This window comes from Monodon monoceros, unplaced genomic scaffold (genome assembly GCF_005190385.1).
Source record: "Monodon monoceros isolate NGI ecotype Baffin Bay Population unplaced genomic scaffold, NGI_Narwhal_1 Super_Scaffold_5, whole genome shotgun sequence".
Classification (NCBI taxonomy): Eukaryota; Metazoa; Chordata; class Mammalia; order Artiodactyla; family Monodontidae; genus Monodon; species Monodon monoceros.
The window spans coordinates 77,641,298-77,662,116 of NW_021703782.1; the positions used below are offsets into that span (position 1 = coordinate 77,641,298).

Below are 20,819 nucleotides of genomic sequence, written 5' to 3' on the forward strand. Positions count from 1 at the left end.
TGCACAATGTTTTAATTCCACTTTCTAGAAAGGTTTTCTTTCCAAACCTTCTTCTGGGCCTTCTCTATTAAAAAGGCCCATTTATAGAAACTACTACTTAGCACTTTTGGACCTTGTTATCCTATTCAGCAGAGTCTAAGTCAGGAGGCTTTGAACTCGGACAATTACTGCTCTTGATTAACAACAAGAACTGATGAGTTGGCCTTTCCAGTGTGCTAAGCAAACTCAGCCAAGCAGAAAATATCACTGAAAGGGAAACAACGGGAAGTGATTTTCTTGGTTACATTATGAGCCGTCGCGATATTTACACATGTTTGTGGATAATGTGGGAACCTCTGCTGCGCGTGCCCTTCCAGATGACACCATTGGGCTTGAAACGCCATGTTCCCTGCTTGACCTGGGCTGTAAATGTCATCCTGTGACTGCATGCAGCCAGCCTAGTGGGAAAACCACAGACCTGGGGGTGGGAGTAGGCAGGCCTGGGTGCAAGACCCCCGCTGTGCTCTTTTAGAGTCCCTGCTCCTCTGGGTGTCCCCAGAGCCAGCACCCAGGCCTGGCAATCAACAGGCCGCTGCGGCCTCACAGTGTCGGACGGCCCAGAGGCAGCCTGGAGGAGTGTCCATTTCCTTGCACCCTCACCCAAACTGGGTATTTTTAAAAGATCTTTGTGAAGTTGAATCATGTTTTTTCTAATCTTGGATTGGACATTTACTAATATTTAGTATTACTTCATTTATGAGTGATCTATGCATGTCCGTTACCCATTTCTCTTTCTTCGAGATAGTAGTATTTTTCATATAATTGCATACAGCATTTTCATATTAAGGGCATTGCACCTCTTCACATTTCATAGGTTTATTTTCTCAGGTTATTTGTCTTTTGTTTCTGTTAAAAAAATTTTTTTGTATATAGAAAAGTAAAAAAAGAGAAAGTCAAATATTTCTATTTTTTTCCCTTAAGACATTTCTTTTTAAGCTTATAAAGTCACATTCCATATGGAGACTTGAAATATATTTATCTATAAACCCCTAGTTTTATTTTAAAAAATTAGAAGTATTTGTTTAACCTACCAGGGATTTATCTGAATGTAAGATGTGAGGTAAGGATCTTCCTGAGGGCTACACTGGGAGTTGAGATCTGGGAAACAGAGCCTCTGGCTTGTGTGGAGGTTTGGACACACAGGGGCAGACGTCCCTGGACAGAGGTGGCACTGGACAGGCCAAGGAAGAGTTGATGTGTGAAGGGCACATCCAGGCTGGGCTTGGGTCTGGGGGTCTCTCTTTTCTCAGGTGATGCTGTGGACTGAATTGTGTCCCCCCCCCCATGCCCTCGACCCCCGGCCCCAAATTCATATGTTGAAGTCCTAACCTGAGTGCCTCAGAATGTGACTGTGCTTGGAGACAGGGTCTTTAAAGAGGTGAATAAGTTAAAATGATCATTAGGGTGCTCCCTAATCCAATATGACTATTGTCCTCATAAGAAGAGATTAGACAGAGAGAAGTCCATGTGAAGACCCAGGGGTATAAAGACCCAACATCTTTATTGGGGTATAATTGCTTTACAATGGTGTGTTAGTTTCTGCTTTATAACAAAGTGAATCAGTTATACATATATATGTGTTCCCATATCTCTTCCCTCTTGCATCTCCCACCCTCCCTATCCCACCCCTCCAGGCGGTCACAAAGCACGGAGCTGATATCCCTGTGCTATGCGGCTGCTTCCCACTAGCTATCTATTTTACGTTTGGTAGTGTATATATGTCCATGCCTCTCTCTCGCTTTGTCACAGCTCACCCTTCCCCCTCCCCATATCCTCAAGTCCATTCTCCAGTAGGTCTGTGTCTTTATTCCTGTCTTACCCCTAGGTTCTTCATGACATTTTTTTTTCTTAAATTCCATATATATGTGTTAGCATATGGTATTTGTCTTTTTCTTTCTGACTTACTTCACTCTGTATGACAGACTCTAGGTCTATCCACCTCATTACAAATAGCTCAATTTCATTTCTTTTTATGGCTGAGTAATATTCCATTGTATATATGTGCCACATCTTCTTTATTCTTATGATTGTTGTCTTGGGAATAATAAACTCTGCTTTACTAGGAAAAAAAAAAAAAAAAAAAGAACTGGAGCTGAGACTCCCAGCTGCGGCTCTTAGGAGCCTTTATCCCTCCACCTTTTTCACGGCCCAGGTGTAATCTCATCCTCCCAATGGGTCACCTCTGTCCTGAGCACCCAGCATGGGGCCTGGCTGCAGTGAAAGTTTGAGGAACAAATGGGCCTGAGGCTTAAGCCTCACATGGCAGGCCTCAGGCATCTGCTCTGCCTCTCTTGGTGATGGTCGCTGAAGGCAGAGGTGTTGCTGGAGACAGAACATGCCTGAGCGTGTTCAGGGTGGCATTTCCACCCTCCCTACCGGAGGCCTGGCCCAAGACCTCCATCCTGCATCGTGAGGGGGTGGCACATGCCCTGGTTACTGCAGATACTGGTGCCCCATACGGAGGGCAGAGGTGTCTCCTCTGTCCCAGGAGAGCCAGGGACAAGGTTCTGCAGCCTCAGGGACGAAAGCACAGCTCTGCCTCACCGGTTCCCCTAGGTTTGGAGCTGAACTTTCAGTTCCCAAATGCTGCTGCTTCGCTTTGAAGTTTGTGCCTCTCAGTCCTGAGCGTGGAGAGGAGAGGACACTGGACCAGTTCTCCGCGCAGCATCTCTCTCTCTCTCTCCCTCTCCCTCAGGAATCACCTCCGTCACCATCCATTGCCAAAATGAATGGAGGCCGCTCAGCCGGCTTTATTAAATATGAATGAGTCGCAGCCCATGGCCCCACGCGGTCACTCACCCACTCCATCTCTGGCAATTACTGCGTCGCACACACTGTGCCAACGGGCGCAGCGGTCCCTGCCTGCCCTTGCAGACTGACACCGCCCAGCAGGGGCAGGGCTCGGGCTGCAGCTGCCCTGCCCCCTGATGGAAAGCCACCCCAGGCTCCCGTGCAGCCAAAGCGCTCAGCTCTGAAGGCGTAGCGACAGGGCACCTCCCACAGAAGGATCGTGGATTCTTGGGCTCTGGTCTCCTGGCACGAGCGGCTTCCGAGCGCTGCTGCACGTTAGAGGTGTGGGAAGCGCCCAGACTGCTTAGGTTCCAGGCAACTTAAAGATTCACCCTAGATCAAGGTTAAGAGCATGTTTGCATGCACGCACCATTACTGAGCATATACTCGTGCGTGTTAACCTTCACGAGAACCCCCTAGAAAATAAGCTTCACGTTAGCAGGGTCCTTGTTTGCCAAGTTCTCCACTGTGTCCCTAGTGCTGGGGACAGAATAGATGCTCAGCCACTCTTTGTTGAATGAATGAATGAGGTGGGTGTTACTGACGATCCTGGAGCTAATGAAATTGAGGTTACAGAACTTAGCCAAGGATCCCCAGCCAGTGAATCAGAGCCAGAAGTCAAATCCGGCGGGGGGCTCAACCATCATTCCCCACTGCCATGGCTGCTGGCAACTTGCCTGGAACCTCTCAAGGGTGGGGAATCTGCCTCTCCTGCCCCTGCCCGGGCCACAGTCCAAAGCCACAGCACACCGTTCTAGCTGCACGGATTTGTTCTGACCCTGATTTTATCAGGAGAGCCAATAAAACTCCCCACAAGCCCAATGGGCTTTGTCAAAGTTGTCAAAGACCATCTCTGAAGTTGTAAAAACAAATGAGATCAAATTCTTTTTCTGAACTTAAAAAATTACTTTTATTTTAGGAACCAATAAAATTATGGCAAATATTTACAAATAATTATCTCACATAAAGGTTACATAAAATCAATTCTTCACAAGTAACAGTCACTCATGAAAAGTCACACAGATATTGAAACTACGCCAATCTTATTGCAGGTTTCTCCAACTAACCTAAAATAAATGTGTTGCAGTCAACCATTTAACTTAGAATAAAACCACAAATTCCAGGTTTGACAAGAAAAAAAGTGAAAAATGAAACCAAAATCCCATCCCTCTTTTCTCCCAAGTCCCACCCCCAGCCCCTGCCCTCCTCCCAACAAAAGAAAAATATGTCCAACATCTTTGGCAAATTGGCACTGCTGTAATTACATTCAAATATTATTACACACAAAAGCAACACACATCACTAAGAAAAAAAAACCACCAATATTTCAAGTCAATTATTTTCTACTAGAAAAAAAGAATACAAAACATACACATTTTTTAAGAAGCATTTTTTTTTCAATCTGTTGGAGACAGATCATCTCCTACTTTGAAAGGCAATTCAATTGTGGGGGTTTTTTTTTTGTACTTTTTTGTTTTTTTTTTTTTTTTTTTTTTTTTACAAGTAAGCGTCTATGCAGGCATCACAAACTTTGGCGGTAACAGTAGATATGTATTTCTTTGATGCTGGAAGGTCAGTCCCTAAGACAAAGTCAACTGTTGCAAAGAATGAAAAGCAAAATCCACGTGTCTTCCTGGCAGAGAGTTCCATTTGCAATGTAATCAACATTTCTACAAATACTCCACGTCCAAGGCCACTAGAGACTGAAAAACCAGGGCAGCATCTTCCAGCAAGAGTCAGGGCACAGACCGAGTCAGATTTCCACTCTTGGCCCAAGCCTGGAGGCCCGGAAGCTGGGGCCAAGAAGTGCGGCCTCACTGCCCGCTACCCCACACTGTGCTGGCGGCTTGGGACCGGGGCATGGGCCTGCCTCTTCCTGAGCCCCGGGATGGGCTACTGCCAGGTCTGCTCATCTCCTCTGACCAAAGGTGAGAAGAGCAGGCAAGGATTGGCATGAGGAGACTCAGTGCTTTCTCTGAGTTTCAAGTACGTCTGAGGTGTTGGGGTGCGCGTGCCTGTGTGTGCGTGTGTACACTCACCTGGGCACGTGTGGAAGGGGAGGCCAGATTTGGAGGCTCTGAGCTTTGCAGGGTGTTTAAAATAGACTCAGGACTTATTTATTTTCTTTTTAGCTTTATAGCAATTAATTGGCTATTGATTGGTTGGAATGTTCAACTCTCCATTTCCTCAAATACAATAAAATAGTTTCATTAAAATGTATTCATGCTTGAAAATAAGGGAGCCATTAAATGGTTTCCTTTCTGTTCCACTCCAAGGGAAATGCACCGTTTGTAAGTCAAAACTCCATCATCCAAAATCACTTGTTCTTAATGGTGCTTTTGGAGAAGATGAGGGATGTTGTCACGAGAGTGGCAATTGTGGGGATGAGGGGCCCCTCTGGCTGCAGGAGTGGGTGGGTCCAGGTTGGGATGGGTGAGGCTGCAGCTGGGCCTCCTCCAGCCAGGCCGCAGAGTCAGGGAGGGACGCACATAACTCCCAAGGGGTCCCTCCCCTGCTGTTCCACACACTTCTCTCTCCCTACCAGGCTCAGAGCTGCCCGAAGCTGAAGGGCAGGATTCCTGCCCTCTCCCTCCTGCCCAGAGGCCAAATATACCACCTGAGACTGACCCCCCTTTTACAATTCATCAAGATTCCCTCAATAAATAGATAAACTGCTGCATTTTCTCCTCATGTGGCTCAGGGGTCTAAGATGTGGGAAGAAGAATAGACTTACTGACTGGTAGTTATGTGTACCCTTAACTTGGAGATGAGCTAAACAGGACCCCTGGGAACATGTGGATTGAAACTCTAGAATGGCAGGGACGTGACCCTGAGGTCCCCTTTGATCCGCAGGGTCCAGGAACGGGACCCCAGTGTTGAGAAATTACAGTGAATGAAAGATAGGCTGGTGCCTGCCTGCTGTCGGCAAGCAGCCCGTGTCAGAGAAGCTGCAGGTCCCTGGTCAGGAGAGCGGGCAGGCAAGGGGCTCGCTCCCAGTCGGCCCCCTGGGACCTGGCCGCCACTCTGGAGGCACAGCCGCGCTGACAGTGGGGAAGGTGGATGGACACCTCGGCTCTGCCATGAATATGCAAGAGGAAATCCTGAGGTACGGGGACAAGGGGCCAAAGGGGCTGCCAGGAGGTGGGGCAGAATGCAGGCTAGGAGTCATGGCCTGACTGTCCAACTTTCCAGTAATGTATTTTGTTACCTTTTAAGAAATGCACTTGCCTTGGACCTCTCCGAGGCCAAAAGAACTAAAGGAATGTATTCTCCAGGAGCACTGGTGTGCGTGCCTGGAAACCGTCAGAGGCGGGCTCCTGGATGGGTGAGAGGCCAAGGCCGCAGAGCCGCCTCCTAGCGGGGCCGCTGGGGAGCTGGTCTAGCCCCCGGTGCTGTGGATCCACCCACTCTGGCCTGGGCCTGGCCTATCCAGGGGCCTGGATTTTTTCTCTACCCTTGTGGCAGTTGTGTCTCAGACACATCTTATCTCCAGGTATTTGTCAGGAGTGCTTGGCTTGTTTTTAAGATTGCCTCTCCATGGCTTGGAGCTAAATTCTAACTGAAATGTCATCCAGAAAGGGGTAGCTGGAGTCAGAGGCTGCCAAGGCAGGGCAGACGCTCTGGATGTGACTTCTCATAAAGGGATTTCATCCCTCAGCGCCCTGTGGCCACATCTGGGGCTCTTCCCTGGGCATGTGAAAGACGCCGGCAGCACTGACCTCCCCTCGAAGCCAACAGTCCCCTATCCCTACCCACTCTGACGGTCTACCCATCCCGCCTGCAAAGCCCAAACAGCCTGCAAGAGCCCAGAGTGTGGGAGGGAGAGAGTAGGTACTGGGGGTGCCTGTTCCTGACACTGACTTGCTGGACAACTTGAACCTCATCTCTTACCTCTCTGTGCTCCCATCTCCCCCGATGTCCTTCATCTGCAATGAAGGACAAGGAGGTGAAGAAGAAAGGAGGCATTGGACAAAGAAAGGGGGTCACAAGCTGGTGACCCGTGGGTCAGATTTTACCCACAGACTTTTTTTTTTTTTTTGGCTGACAGAGCATTTTAAAAGTTTTCACACTTGAATGCCACTGGGTAGGGCAAGCCCCCACTGCCCAGGCTGCCCGTGCCCTGCAGAAGCAGCAAGGTCACCCTACCTGCATGGCCTGGGAAGCAGCTGGTCCAGGGCCCTTGAGATAGTGATCTGTGCTTCCCAGGGCTCTGGGCACCCCTGATGGCCCGAATCTGGGGACTGCCGCATATTGTCACAGCCAGATTTGAAGTCTGTTCCACAGCAAGAAGGACAAAGACAACAGGAGTGTGGGGACAGCTCATGAGGCTGGAGCCCTGGACCCTGGGAGTCAGAGCTGGGCTCACGTCCAGGCCCTGTCAGGGCTTGTGCTGTGGCCTTGGATAAGCTCCAACTCCCTCTGAGTCTCAGGCACAGCAGGGAATGAGTCAGGATGAAACCTCAGAAGAGTTGGTGTGAATGTGGCAAAGACTCTGCAGTTTTCAGTGTTAATGGGAATCAAGTTGGACCAGCAAAGCTACCAACCCCCTGGCCCCTACGTCACGCCAGCCTCTGAGTCTCTGTTTTTTCTTTCCTCATTGCAGGTCTGGGGGTTTCTAGGGGACTGAAGGGTGTTCCTAAGCCACACATGCCCGTGACAGGAGCATGAATCTGGAGAGAATGAGTCCTGGAAATCTGAGAATTCTCTTTACCTCTATCTTGCCATGTGAGCCTTAAATCTGTTTTTCCATCTATAAAATAGGCATTGTGATCTTTGCCCCGTGGGATGGTCAAGGATTGCAAAGCACCATACAAACATCAGTTATGAAAGGGCTAACCCTAACTAAGGCGCCTTGGGAAAGGGATGTTGGGTTTGATATGTCATCAAATTTTTCTTGGTTTCAGACAGACTAATGGTATGAAAAATCTTCGTAAAATCTACAATGTCCTTTTCAAAAAGAGCTGGAACACAGGGCTGAAGGCCCATGGAGGAATGCCCCAGACCTCCTGCCACAATGCTGGTGAAAGCCCTGGCCTTGTGTTTTCCTTCAGAATTCTCTGGCATCTACTCAACGGCTTGTGTCCTTTGGAACCTTCCTCTCCAAGCTCCCAGGAAGCTCCTTGGGCAGCGTGGGGAACTCAGCTGGTGAGAGCAGGTACGTGTGTGGCAACATGCACGTGCGTCCGTGTGCACTTGTGCTTCTGCCTGGAAGCCCAGGAATCAAGTGGTAGTAATCAATATAAATGCAATCTGAGGACCTGCAGAGCCTCAGGGGAGAGAGAAAAGGCATGGAGGGAGCTCATCACAGGTCAGGAGGAGGAACAGGATGGGGAGAGTGGTGCACTTGGGGCCAGGTGGGCTTTGCCGAGGAAGGACGGCGTGCGCCTTAGGTAGCCGGTTCAGGGAAGGCTGACCTCCTCCCAACAGCCTGAGACCATAGGAGCATCAGGATCCAAGGATCTGGGTGACAGAGGCCAAGAGGCCGATGCTGCAGACCCCAGACTCCACCACTTTCTCTGGAAGGGAAGGAAGGTGGGAGGGTCCAGGTAACATATCTGCTCCTACCTTGCCCGGCAGGTGGAGGCTGGAGCTGGTTCATCTGGGCTCCAGGAGGCGAGCTCTGGCCCCAGCTGCCTCCTTTCTTGGCACAGCAGGTTCCAGGGCGGTGGGTGTGCCTGCGGTGAGCTCACTGGCTCCACTGCTGCCCTGAGTGACTGGGCTTCCTCGGCAGTTCTAGCAGCTCCAGGACACCTCATCTGAAGTGGTGGCCCAGAACCATCTCCTGCTGCCCTCACTGTTGACTTCCCGCCCCAGGGGTGAGAGCATCGCTACATGCCAGGGGTCAGGGGGCCAAGTCCCAGCCTCACCTCCACCAGTCACTGCCTGGGGACTCCACCTTGCTAAGCCTCGGTTTCTTCTTCTATCCCACCACCTTGTAAAGGGCATTGTGGGGCAGGGGGATACTTGGTGGTGGCCAGAGGAGGTCCGCTCTGTCTCCCTGCACGGTCCTGGGCTTCCCCAAGCTGGGCCTCAGTTTCCCCTAAGGGGAGCTGACTTAGGTCTTCCTCAAAGCTGAGTTTCACCCCCCCAGGTGCTCTTTGTTTTTCACTTGGCCCGAACATTAGCAGGACTCCAGTGCCCCACGATGCCTGCTCGGACGTGGAGGGCTTGCCCAGAGGCCCGTATCACAGCCTCAGCGCCCCGGGAGAAGGGAAGGGAAGGAGAGAGCTGTCGGGTAGTTCTGCAGGGGACCCTGCTCTACCAAGGCAGCTGAGGCTCAGAGAGGTGAACGGTCTTACCTGAGGACACACAGCAAGGCAGGCAGAGGTACGGCCAGGACAAGACCTCTTAGGCCTGATAACCTCAAGTGCGGGCTCCCTCTGCCCCAGCTCTCTGCCAGCTTAGTGACATGCAGACATCAGGCACACTGTCACAGGAGAGGGCAAAGTCCACTGTCATTTTGGTAATTCAGTCCATGTTTGGATGGGGCCTCTACCTGTCTCTTCTGAGCTGGCAAGAGATACTGTGCAAGGAGTTGAGGCCCCAGGCAAAGAGATGGTGGCCCTGGTACCTCCATTTCAAAACCATTCCCAGTTCACACACCAATTCCTCACCGCCTGTCCTGTTCCTCTCCAGGAAGCTTTCCTCTGTCCCCCAGATCCTCCCAGGTGGCTTTTTCTGACCACTCCAGCCGACAGTGAATTATCCCAGCTCCCACTCCAGGCTCCCGAGGCCCTTGGCCATGGCCCTGACCATCACAGCCCCTTGCATCAACAGGTAGGTACCCACTATGCAAGTCATGCACCCGCCCCCACCAGAGCACGTCTGTTCCTAGCTGCACACTAGGCGCTATGAGGCCGGGGAGGGGCTGGTCAGGAAGTTCTGGCTGACTGCTGTAGGTGTTTGTGGTCCTTGGTCCAGGCAAAGTCTTTTTTGTTCATCATTGTCTATGTGGCAGGGACAGGCTTGCCCAGAATCCACTCACTGGCATCCTGGAGGGTGGGAGAAGTGTCCATGGTAGGTGTCCAATGTGATTTGAGCCTGGGCACACCTCAGAAAACACATCCCAGTTCAGTTCAGTGGTTCCAGGGGCTGGGGGTCTGGAGAGCCTCAGGCCTGCCTTGGACCATCATCTCCTGGGTCCCGTCCAGCCCTAACATTCCAAGTCCACAATGCAATCAGCACCTTGGACGACATCTTACTTTAAAACAGTAGCTGAGGAATCTCCTAGACAGTTCTTTTTGAGTCCTTTGATACGGAAAAGAGCTGCTCACACTGCACTGGGCCCAGGGAAATGGGGGCAGGAAGCCAGGGAGGGGTCTTGGGGGGGGTGCTTAGAGCAAAGCCAACCCAATGAGACTCTTAGTCCAGATATTAAAGAAGTAGCAATGAGCAGGGAGCTGGGGCCTGGGGGTGGGCATCCTTAGTCTCAAGGGCATCTCCAAACACACCTTCAGGGGGCACCCAGAGCAGAGGGGATGCTCTGTGCACAGGTCTAAGTCATCCTGTGACACGGTGGGAGTGCTGGATGCATAATGGCTGGGCAGTCTGCTCAGTTGGACCCTCGGGCCCACAAAAAAGCAGTAAGGTATTTACACGGGTGCTGTTGAAGCAACAAAAGCAAAAACTCTCCTTCCCAGGCCTGGGGCAGGAAGGCGGGCAGGTGGTCAGACAGCTAGGGGGCTGGCAGGCTGGGCTGGGGCTGCAGTTGTCTGCAGATCAGTCTGTTGGTTTGCGGAGACCCAGTCACATCGGGAGAAGCTCATCAACTGACTCTTAGAAATGGACGGGTGTCTAGAAGTCCAACAGCGCTACCATAGAAGCCCAGAGTCCCTGGCAGGAAAAGGGGAAGGGAGTTTCAGGCGAGTGGGGGGTTGCTGGGGGGACGGTCTCATTGGGCCCCTCTGGCTGTGTTCGGAGGGGGCTGGGAGGCTATGGCCTTCAGTGATATGTGTCATAAGTGCTTGGCGCCTGCCTGGCTCCTGGGGTCAGTGACGGTCGTAGGCCGTGGCAGCTGCGGGCGGGGCAGCTCCTCGGGCAGCGGCGCTGTAATAGTACGGGGAGCCTGGAAGAGACAGAAGAGGCCACGGAGGTTGGAGGGAGACCTTGTGCCCCCAGCTCCGTACCAGGGGTCCCCTTTCCACCAGTGTCCCCTGCCTCTGTCCCTTCCTCCCCCCCCCCCAGTCCAGGCCACTGTCCTCTCTCACTAAGATCTCAGTCCCTGATCAGGGCCGCTGCCTGGTCATAGGTTTCAGGCCCTCCTCACCAGCTACAGCTGGGGTGGGCAGACCGAGGCCAAATCCACCCGCCCCCTGCCCCCCCCTCCCGCCCCCATGCCGCTGCCTGTTTCAGTAATTAACGTTTGACTGGGACCGAACCTTGCCCGTTCGTTTCTGTATGGTCTGTGACTGCTTTCATGCTGCTCCTGCAGAGCTGAGTACTACAATGGCGACCACATGGCCTGCAAAGCCTAAAATATGTACTATCAGGCACTTTACACAAAAAGTTTGCCAGTTTCTGAGCAAGAGGATGAAAAGTCATCACTTCGTAGTCTGGCCTGTGGAAGCTCTGTGACCTAGCCCTGCCGACCTCTGGATTTCCCTCTAGGACCGCCACCCCTCCGGCTCACTCCCAGGCACCCGCTCCTGCAAAATCACGCTCTGCAGCCATCTCAAGCACCAGGGGCCTAATGGCAGCTACCGCAGGCTGAGCACTTCCCGCCCCTTTCCACACGTTGTCTGATTGAGCCCTGCGGGGCAGGTAGAGCTAGCCCATTACATCCAACTCGCACGCCTCCGCGCCTTTTCCACGCTCTGCCTCCTGCCTGGAGCACGTTGGCTGCACCTTCACCCCCTTTCCTGTCTGCTGAATAGTGCCGCCTCCTTCAAGTCCGAGAGCCCCTGTCTCCTCCTCTGGGATGCCCCCTGTCCTGAGCCCACACCGTGCTGCAGGCTGGACCACAGGCTCTGATCATCTCTTTCTGTGCTTCTTCCCCCTCGCCTGCACGGAGAGCCCCACACAGGCAGGGGCTGGGTTCTGCTCTGCTCGGTGTCTGTCGCCAGCCCCCAGCCTGGAGCCTGGCACATGGCACGTGCCCGGCTAGGTTTGCTGAGAAAATGAGCAACAGCACTGAGTGAACCAACAATAGTAAAGACCCTGCCCATTCATTCATTTATTTTCCAACCCTATGGGGTGCAGCGCTGGGCAATAATGAACAAATGCAGGCCAGTGTTCAGAGTCAAGAAGGGGGTCAGAGCTCTGAGAAAAGAGCGCTGGGAATGCAAGATTATTCTGGCAGGGTCAGGCTTCCTGGAGGAAGCAGGTTGGGTTGAACTTGGAGGACATGAAGATTTGGGTATGTGAGTACGTGGGCGAAGGGCAGGGGGCAGGCCTGCTTCCTGTGACCTCCAGACAAAGCCAGCGTAGGGCATTTTGTACCGATGCTGGGTTCTTCCCACTGTCTCGGGGCTGCTCTCTTTAACTGCCTGCTTTGGATGAGGCCTGCAGGAGCCCTGCTCTGTGTTCAAACTCCTCTCCAGGGACAAAAGGGTCTGGGGGGCTCAAGGGGACGAGCAGATTCTCAGAACCACAGAAGTTAGAGACACCAGGCTGTCTCTTCCTTTTACAGGTGGGGCTGGGGGTAGTAGAACTGAGGCTACCCCCAGACCACTCATGTGCCCAAAGCCACAGAGCCTCTCAGGGTCAGAGCCTGGCGGGGAATTCTGGTTGTCGGCCCCTAGTTCAGGACTCTTTCTTCCATGACACAGTTCACAGCCTGTACAGCTATGTCGGAGGGCCGTGTTTATGCAAGTGGATAGCAGCTGGGGTCCTGTCAGCCACTGTAGACCACGTGTCTGCTGGGGCAGGAATAGTAAGCTTCTTAATTCCCCAGGGAAGGTGACTCATACTTATTCTGAAATCTCACCCAAATCCAAACCAATCCTGGCAATTCTCCCAGATGCCATAACTGGGCACCAAGGCCTGAAGATTGCCAGTCAGGCTCTATCACTCCTGGCTGAGTGAACTTGGACAAGTGGCTTCACTCCCCTGAGCCTCAGTTTTCTCATCTCTAAAAGGATCACAGTGGGGCTAGACGAGGGCACCACGAGGTAAGGATGTGAAGGTGCTCTGGAAATGGACACTTCTCTAAGCCCTTTATATGCTTTTAACTCTTTTAATTTCCACAGCAATTCTACCAGGTAGGCACTAGTATTGCCCCCATTTAGCAAATGAGGAAACTGATGCACCGAGAGAATAAGTAGCTTGCCCAGGGTCACGCTGCTAGGAGGTAATCAAGAGGGCATGATTAGCATGTGCCACCGCCCCTCCAATCCCAGCCCCATTTAGTGGGTAAAATTCTCCCTCCCTAGCCCCCAGGAAGGCAGTAATGGCTCAAGCAGCAGTGACGATGGGGGCGCAGTCAGTGCCTTGCTGTGCTGTTCCGGAAGGTATGGACACCAGTGCCGTGCTGAAGTATTCCCAGAGATGGATTTTTCTGCTGCCTTCTGTCACCTCCCTGGTTGGAGCCCTGACTCAGACGCCTGGCAGCCTCCTCTGCTCTCTCTCCTGAGGGAGGGGGCCAGTCACCCACAGAGTATCTGCGGTGCCAACCCAGCATCCCAGGTGAGAGGTGTGTGTGTGTGTGTGTGTGTGTGTGTGTGTGTGTGTGTGTGAGTGATGTGAGGGCCAGCCCAGTGGGCCCGAGCATGGCACAGGAGCAGGAAAACCACAGGGGCTGCCCCTGCAAATGAGGGACAGGAAATCCTGGCTCGGGCCTCAGAGTTTCCCAGGGGCCAGCTCTCACCCTGGGCTCTGACTTGCTTCCCTCTCAAAGCCTAATCTCACGGCCAGGCTGTCCAGCGACCCCAGTGCGAGGGCCCCATGGCAAAAATCAAAAACGCTTGCATTTACCGTGAGAAATGAAAATATCACCTCACAAAGCGCTCTGTCTTCCTGGTGCCCATTAGACCTCCAACTAGAATAAACTTGTCCTCTCTTCTGTCATTTTTCCTCTCTAATTCACATTATCATCAATTCACTTCTTGACACAGTCATTCCGGGCTCCTACTCGCTCTCTAATCCCTATACAGTGGCCACAGGCGCTCCTGCTCTAATCCTAATTGACCGCAGCGGCCTTTCTTCCTGCCGCCAGCCTGCTGCCCCGCCTGCCCGGGGCCCCAGTGGGATGCTGGATCCCGGCCACCCTGGCTGGGCTGGGCGTGGGCAGACCGCAGGCAGCTCCTGGGGAGGAGGCTCGGCGGGAAGGGAGGCTCTCCTGCAGCTTCGTTAGGTGGCATTGCTCATCCAGGTGTGGGCAGGGTGTGTGAGGGTCCCACCTGTTTCCAGAGCTCCCACTGATCTAGCAGAGCACAGAGGCACCTCAGAGCAGGTTTCCCCACTGGCACCCTCCCCAAGTAGCAGAAATACTCTACTTCTCCAGCCCAGTGGGATTTTTTCAGCTAAAGCCCTGAAGACACTGGGGAAAGGGCAGGCTGGTAGATGGGAGTGGGCCTGAAACTTATTTGCAAGACTGTGGCAGAGCAAGCCTGGCATCTCACTCATCTTCAGGGAAGTAGGATCACTGCATTCCGGGCCTCAAGAGAGCATCGTGTTCAGCTCCCGCTTGAATGAAGCTGCCAGTGGCCACTATCCTCATTTTACACCTGAGGCAACTGAGGTCCAGATTGGTTGATGACCTGACCGTGATTCCCCAGGTTACAGACTTGGGCAGAGCAGGGGCCATTTCTCATGTCTGTAACAGCCCAACATTGTTTAAACTTTTCTTGCGTTTGCAGAGTTTTCTGTGGTATGAGGCCTGCCTCTTTGAGTTAGAAGTCAGAACTCATTCTCCCAGTTGCCTTTGCTGCTAGAGCACAGGGGCGTCACCTGGGCCCTGTCAATTAGAATCTCTTGAGTTTGACCTCAGTTGGGAGGGGAGCAGCTTGAGGAAGTGGGCTGACAGACTCTACCTGCTGGAGGTGGGTACAGAGGCAGGGCAGAGCTCTCAAGCACCCCAGCTGCAGCAGTAGCACAGAGCGGGCTGCTTGCGGGTACCAACAGTGGAGGCGTATATGCTAGAGCAGCCCTGGTGTTGTTCCTGGCTGTGTGTCCCATGCCTGTCTCTTTGGTCCTCCTGGAGATTCTGGGAGCCCCCAATATTCCTTAATAAATTCACTTTCTGCTTAAACCAGCCAGAGTGGAATCTGTTGTTTGCAACTGAAAGCCTGACAGATAAATACAATAACCTGGCTTTCAAAAATAGATCAGCGCTGTTCTCATGGCATACAAGGTCTGAGTATTTGGGATTCCCAGGCTTGTTACTATGGAGAGATGAGCCTCTTTTCCTGGCTGTAGTACTGTTCAGACTGAATTGGTCAGGAAGAGTAAGAGTACCACATCACACACTGATTATGAATACAGGCTCTAGAGTCAGGGTGATGGGAGTTTGAGTTCTCATTCTGCTGCCTGCATGCTGTGTGACCTCAAGTATGTTAATTAACCTTTCTGAGCCTCACTCTTCAGCTGTAAAGATAATATTGATACCTTGTGCCCCCTAGGACTGTTGAAAGGATAAAATGAGGTAACCCACATGAGGGGTTTTGCCCAGTGCCTGCACAATTAGCAAGTGCTCATTTAGATGAACAGAGTTTTGATTCTTTTTCCTCTTCTCCACACTGGTTCTGGACCCCCTCAAGTCACTGAGCACATCCCAGCACAGATACACTTGCCTGAGGCTCTCTCACCCCCAGCCTGTGAGCTCCCTGGGACATTGTCCACAACTTTTCCACACCAGACACATAGTCCATGCATATAATTGGGGATATGAACTGGATTTCACTCCAGCTTGAGCGGCAAAGGCCTCGGATGTGGTCTAGTCCCACCTTCCCCTTGACATCCCCTTGGGGTCCTAGCTGCCCACACAATCAGGTGCAGACTTCTCAGTGTGGCATTCAAGGTCCCCCACCTGTGGCCCTACCTCCTACTCCATCCCTTTGCTATGCTTGCCTGAGCAGCTCCTTTCTCACTTCTCTGATTCTTGAACTCCCAGGCAAATAAGCCTATCAGATACCTCATAAAAATTAGAAAAAGCAGCCATACTTCTGTGCCAGGGCTTCGGGCTTTGTGCCATGCATGGGCTCGATTTCAGCCCCCACTTGTCCCCTTGGGCAGTACACGACCATACGTGGAGGCCCTAGGTCAACATGGCCTCCTTGGGGTCATATCCCCATCACAAGGAACCCCTCCTGCAGCCTGGCCCAGGCTTCCTTTGTGCCACATCCCCTGTGGGTCTCACAGCAGCGCTGGGACCAGGGCTCTGTATGAGGCTGATTTGCAGGGAGCGGCTCCCAGGCTCAGGCCTCCTGACCCATCCCTCCACCCCAACCCCTGCTGAAAGACTCGGTTCAGGGTCAGCGTTTGCCTCCTGAAACTGACAACTGGGCCAACTCAGAACCCAGGGCCTCTCAGGGGGGTTGTTTAAGGAAAAGCATTAAGTAAGCGGAGACCTTACCTCATACTTAGAAGTAATTTTTACCAAAACCAAAAAAGAAGTCAGCAATCAGTCCCCAGATTCAGCCCCTCCAGGAGGCCACAGATGGCAAGAACCCAGTCTGCTATAAAATGAAATATTCAGGCACAGGGCCTGGAGTGCTAGTTGGCATTGTTCCTTATTTCACCTGAAGTTCTGCAAGCTACACCAAAATGCTTTGGGTGGCCCAAGGCTCAAACTCATGGAAGGATTGCAGCCAGGAAGGGATGGTGTCTACGTCATTGTCTGTCCTAATCACCAAAGCAGGTTGGGGAAGGGGCCAAGGCTGTGACTTCCTGGCCTCCTTCGCAGACCCGTGCCTAGCAACTTGAGTTTGAAGACACCAGGTTCTTGCTTTTTTGATAAAGTGTATGTTTCTCAGTCCTGAAATAATTCAGGATCCAGGGAAGTAACAGGTTCTTAATTAAGCAGGCCTTATTAAGCTGTACAGATAAACCTGGATGGTCTCAGAGGCCCTTCCATGCCTGACCGTAGTGGAAATTCCTCAGCTGACTGCTGGGGAGAGATCGGTGTTGCTGCCTACAGGCTGATTCACTGGCTCTGCCCCCAGGGTGTGTGACATCTGTGAGCACTGAGCCCCTGCTTCATGCTCCAGAATCTTCAGCTCCAGCTGGCACTCACCAGCTGGTCTCATGTAAGTTCACTGCAACAAAACAAAGGGCTCTCCTTGGCCTTTTGAGGGCTGAGTTAGCCCTGCTTGGTCTTTGGGGTGGCCCAGATATCTTTGATGATGTACACAGATCAGGCTGGCCACAGCCATGGACCATCTGCAGTCTGAGGCCTGGGCAGAGTCTGGGCACCAGCTGAGCTCGGAACGGCATGACTTGGCAGGCCTTCAGCCACAGGGCAACCCATTTCTAATGGAGCTGGCTCTAGTGGTGTCCATGGCAGACATCACTAATCAATATCCATGCCTCAGAGTCCTTACCAAGACAGATAGCCACTACCAATCAATCCAAGTTGGTCTCCTGGCTGCTCTTATTTAGAGATTTCTCGCCAAAATATTCAATGATTCTTAAGAAATACGTTACTCTTGGGCAGGCACTTTTCCTACCTTTCTCCTTCTCCCTCAATGGCCTTCCCCCTCTGTGCCATTTTCCCTTATCCACTAAAACATCTGGGGGAGCGCTGAGGGCATAAGTAGGGCTGGAGTGGTGTTTACTGTCCTGAAGCCCCATCACAACTCCCACGTTGCAAGCATCTGGGGAGAGCTACCCACCCCACCTCAGTGACCGGACCTGAGGATATTGAAGGACCCTGGCCCAGTGAGGGTGCCCAATGGGGCAGTTGATGGCCCAGGGGCCCCGCAGGGCCTCCGCCAGTACTCACCGAGCAGCCCTGGGTTGGGGAACCTCCAGGAGTCGTTGTACGAGGGGTATTGAGGGTGGCTGTAGGGGCTCCCGGAAAACTCACTCCCTGCATGTGGTGGGTGGAGAGAGAAACAGGAAGCAAATGTCAAGTCAGGTTCGGAAAATGCCAATGGCATTTGTCTCTTTCATAAACTGCGGGTACTTTGTGTAACCAAGAAAGGCAAGTCTGGTCCACCCCCTTATCAAGTGGGCAGCTGTCATTGGCATTGTCTACATTTTCCCCTATAACCTTTTTCTTATTAGTGGGATTGAATACCAACCTCTCACATGTGTACCATTGGATTACCATGTGCCAGGTGTTCCCTGAGGTTATTGACCCATTTTACAGATGGGAAAACTGATGCCCAGGGTCTCTCACAAAACAGCCTGGATTCACCCAACCCAAGTCCAAAGGCCCAGAGTGCTTGGTTCTCAGCAGTAGCCTAAAAAGCCACTCAACAGCCAGCTACCTATACAACTGCTGAGAACCAAGCAGTCTGGGGCTTGGGACTTGGTTCTCAGCGCTGACAGAGGCCACTCCAGGACCCCAGTGTGGATGCAGTGCCACTTCCATGTGTTTCCTGAGTGGCTCTGGACTGGGAAGCCAAAGATGACCCCAACTCTAGTCTAGACCTCTGTGCTGTGAATCCAGAGATGACTGCTCCCCAGGCCTCAGTCCAATGGGGAAGATGAGACATAAACTCAGGCCCCCAGCACTTTGCTGAGATGAAGGGACAAGCTGAAGGGCTGGGGGAGCACAGAAGAGCGACTGGGTGGGGTCTCCTGGGCATGGGGAAAGGACCAAGAGCTGCAAGCTGCGCCAGGTGGAGAGAACAGTGGGTGCCGGCGGGCAGAGTGGTAAATGAGGATGGTTCACTCTTGCCCAGCTGTTCGTGGAGCCATGATGCTTGCGTCTGGCACTTCCTTGTGCCCTCACTTCCAGCCACAGGAGAGCCTCTTTACCACTAGCCAGTGTCAGGAGAGGGGCTCAAAATCCCTGCCCTCAAACCTTGCTGTCCTGGCTCCATAGCAGGACAGGCCCCTCCTGTCTCCTCCCTGTGGCTGCAGCTCCTGGGGTGTGGGAGCCCCAGTGCCTGGCAGCAGTTGTATAGGTAGCTGGCTGTTGAGTGGCTTTTTAGGCTACTGGTTACAGAGCATGTGGGCCCCACCCTGGCAGTGGTGACAGGAGTCACACAGCCCCATGAGACCACCCTTGCACCATCCATGCTTCCATGGATTCTTGTTAGGGATGCCAAAGGGCCGAAGGGCAGGAGCCTCTAGAAGGACAGCCAGCCAGAAGTCAGGACCTGGAGCACTGCTTGCTCTCTGGGGGCCTCGGCCCAAGTGTAGGGGCCCCAGGGCTCCACCAGGTGCAGCAGGAACAATAAAGCAGGCCCGAGGGCCAGCCGCTCCCACCCCCGGGCCCAGCCAGCCTCCTCCCCACTTCCACAGGCAACTGCAGGCAAGGCATGCGCGCGCACACGCGCGCACACACACGCACGTGCGCGCACGCACACATGCGCTCCTCTGGCCTCTCTGGGGGCCACTCCCAGCCTGACAGGCTGAGCCTTCCAATTCTCTGTTTTTTATGCCTCAGTGGTCAGGGTGTCAGGTTCCAGCGTGCAAGGGAGAGCATGGTGACAGTGCTGGGCCGCAGCAGCCCAGCCTCTGCATTTCCATCAGCGCCACGGCACCTCCTCCTCCTCCTGGGGGGTCGGGTGGGGGAGCAGAGCCACAAGCCGCCTGGAGAAGGGGGACAGCCATCCTCTCCCCAGGGCTCTGGACACCCACGGAGCTGCCCCATCAGAGGCGCTTCCTGACAGCACTGCGCCTGGCCCGGGGCATTGGACTACACCAGCAAAGGCTGTCTTTGCATCTCCATCTAGCAGCATCGCGCCTGTCTGCCAGGCCCAGCTCCAAGGCCACCTCTTTCAGGAAGCCTCCTTGATCTCCAGCCCCCAAAAGTGCAAGTCTCGGGCCTGTTCAGCTGGAGTTAATTAATTAATTGTATCCTTGTTGTCCATCCCACACCCTCCCCTCAACTCTGTCCCCAAATTGGCAAAGGGCCATAAACAGCTCCAACTCCTCGAGAGGATGTACCTGTCAGTGTTGCCCACCATCCTCGACCCCGTCCCCACCTGCCTGACTTTCTAGAATCCCACTCAGATACCTCTTCCTCTGGGAAGCCCCTCTCCTGCCCCTCCTGGGGCACACCCTGTCTCCCACTGTGCCCCACAGTGCCAGATTTGCCCTGACCTGCACGGGACTCTCCTGTGACATGGGAGCGTCTGTCTGCAGGACAGTGTCTGATTCCTCTCAGCACCCACGTGCCACCCACCCCCAGTGTAACACCCCGTCCACAGCAGACAGTCGGTGCTCCATGAACTGCCGGTAGCTCGCTGCCTCTACCTGTAACATGACGCTCTTGTCCACATGGCTCTCTCCCTCACCTCCTTCCAGGCTTTGCTCTAATGTCACCTCCGAACCATTGCATTTCCAATGGAAACTCCTTCCACTTTCCCTGCTTAACTTTTCTCCATTGAACTGATCACAATCTAACATATCTAACTTATTGTGCTTATCTTTCTTGTTAATTCTGCTTCCTCCACTAGGATGTAAGCTCCATGGGGGCAGGGAGTTCATGCCTCTATCTCAATGTCTAGCAGGCCCTGAAAACTATTTGTTAAATGAATGAAAGAATGGGAACTCCTCCCATTCGTTCACAGATGACGGCTCTCACTACTTCCATTATTAGTACTGATAGCCAGGGGTGTGTTGTGCACCTGCTGTGTGCCAGGATTCAAACCGGTTTATCCGATCCATTGCCCAGGTTCCATCCACCACGCCATCCTGTTCCTGGTGGAAGAAATGAACCCCCAGGGACCCACCCTGCCTGCTGTGTTTAGAGCACTGGCATGGTGGTACCTTCGGCGGGGCCCCTGTCCTATGAAATGCCCTGTGAGAGTGTGCCCTCTGGGTAAGGGGAGCTTGACGGTCTCTGGGGCGTGAGGTAGACCTCAGGGCTGGTCCAGCCACATGCTGGGGACTCCAGGATGGTGTCATTATCTGAAGTGCCACACAGGTAGCTGGCT

At 53.0% G+C, this 20,819-nt stretch overlaps 1 protein-coding gene across 7 annotated transcripts in view; it reads right to left on the bottom strand.

Annotated features, from left to right (window-relative positions):
- Positions 1 to 4,282: 4,282 nt before the first annotated feature.
- The window catches only part of PAX5 (paired box 5), a 192,119-nt gene continuing 175,582 nt past the window's right edge, over positions 4,283 to 20,819 (bottom strand). For all 7 annotated transcript variants that reach the window (XM_029202837.1, XM_029202833.1, XM_029202834.1 and 4 more), the window contains 2 exons: positions 17,708 to 17,794; positions 4,283 to 10,894 (listed from right to left, as the gene is read on the bottom strand). In XM_029202837.1, the coding sequence (XP_029058670.1) occupies positions 10,818 to 10,894; positions 17,708 to 17,794 (164 nt within the window). In that variant the 3' untranslated portion in view covers positions 4,283 to 10,817. The remainder of the gene's footprint in view (positions 10,895 to 17,707; positions 17,795 to 20,819) is intronic.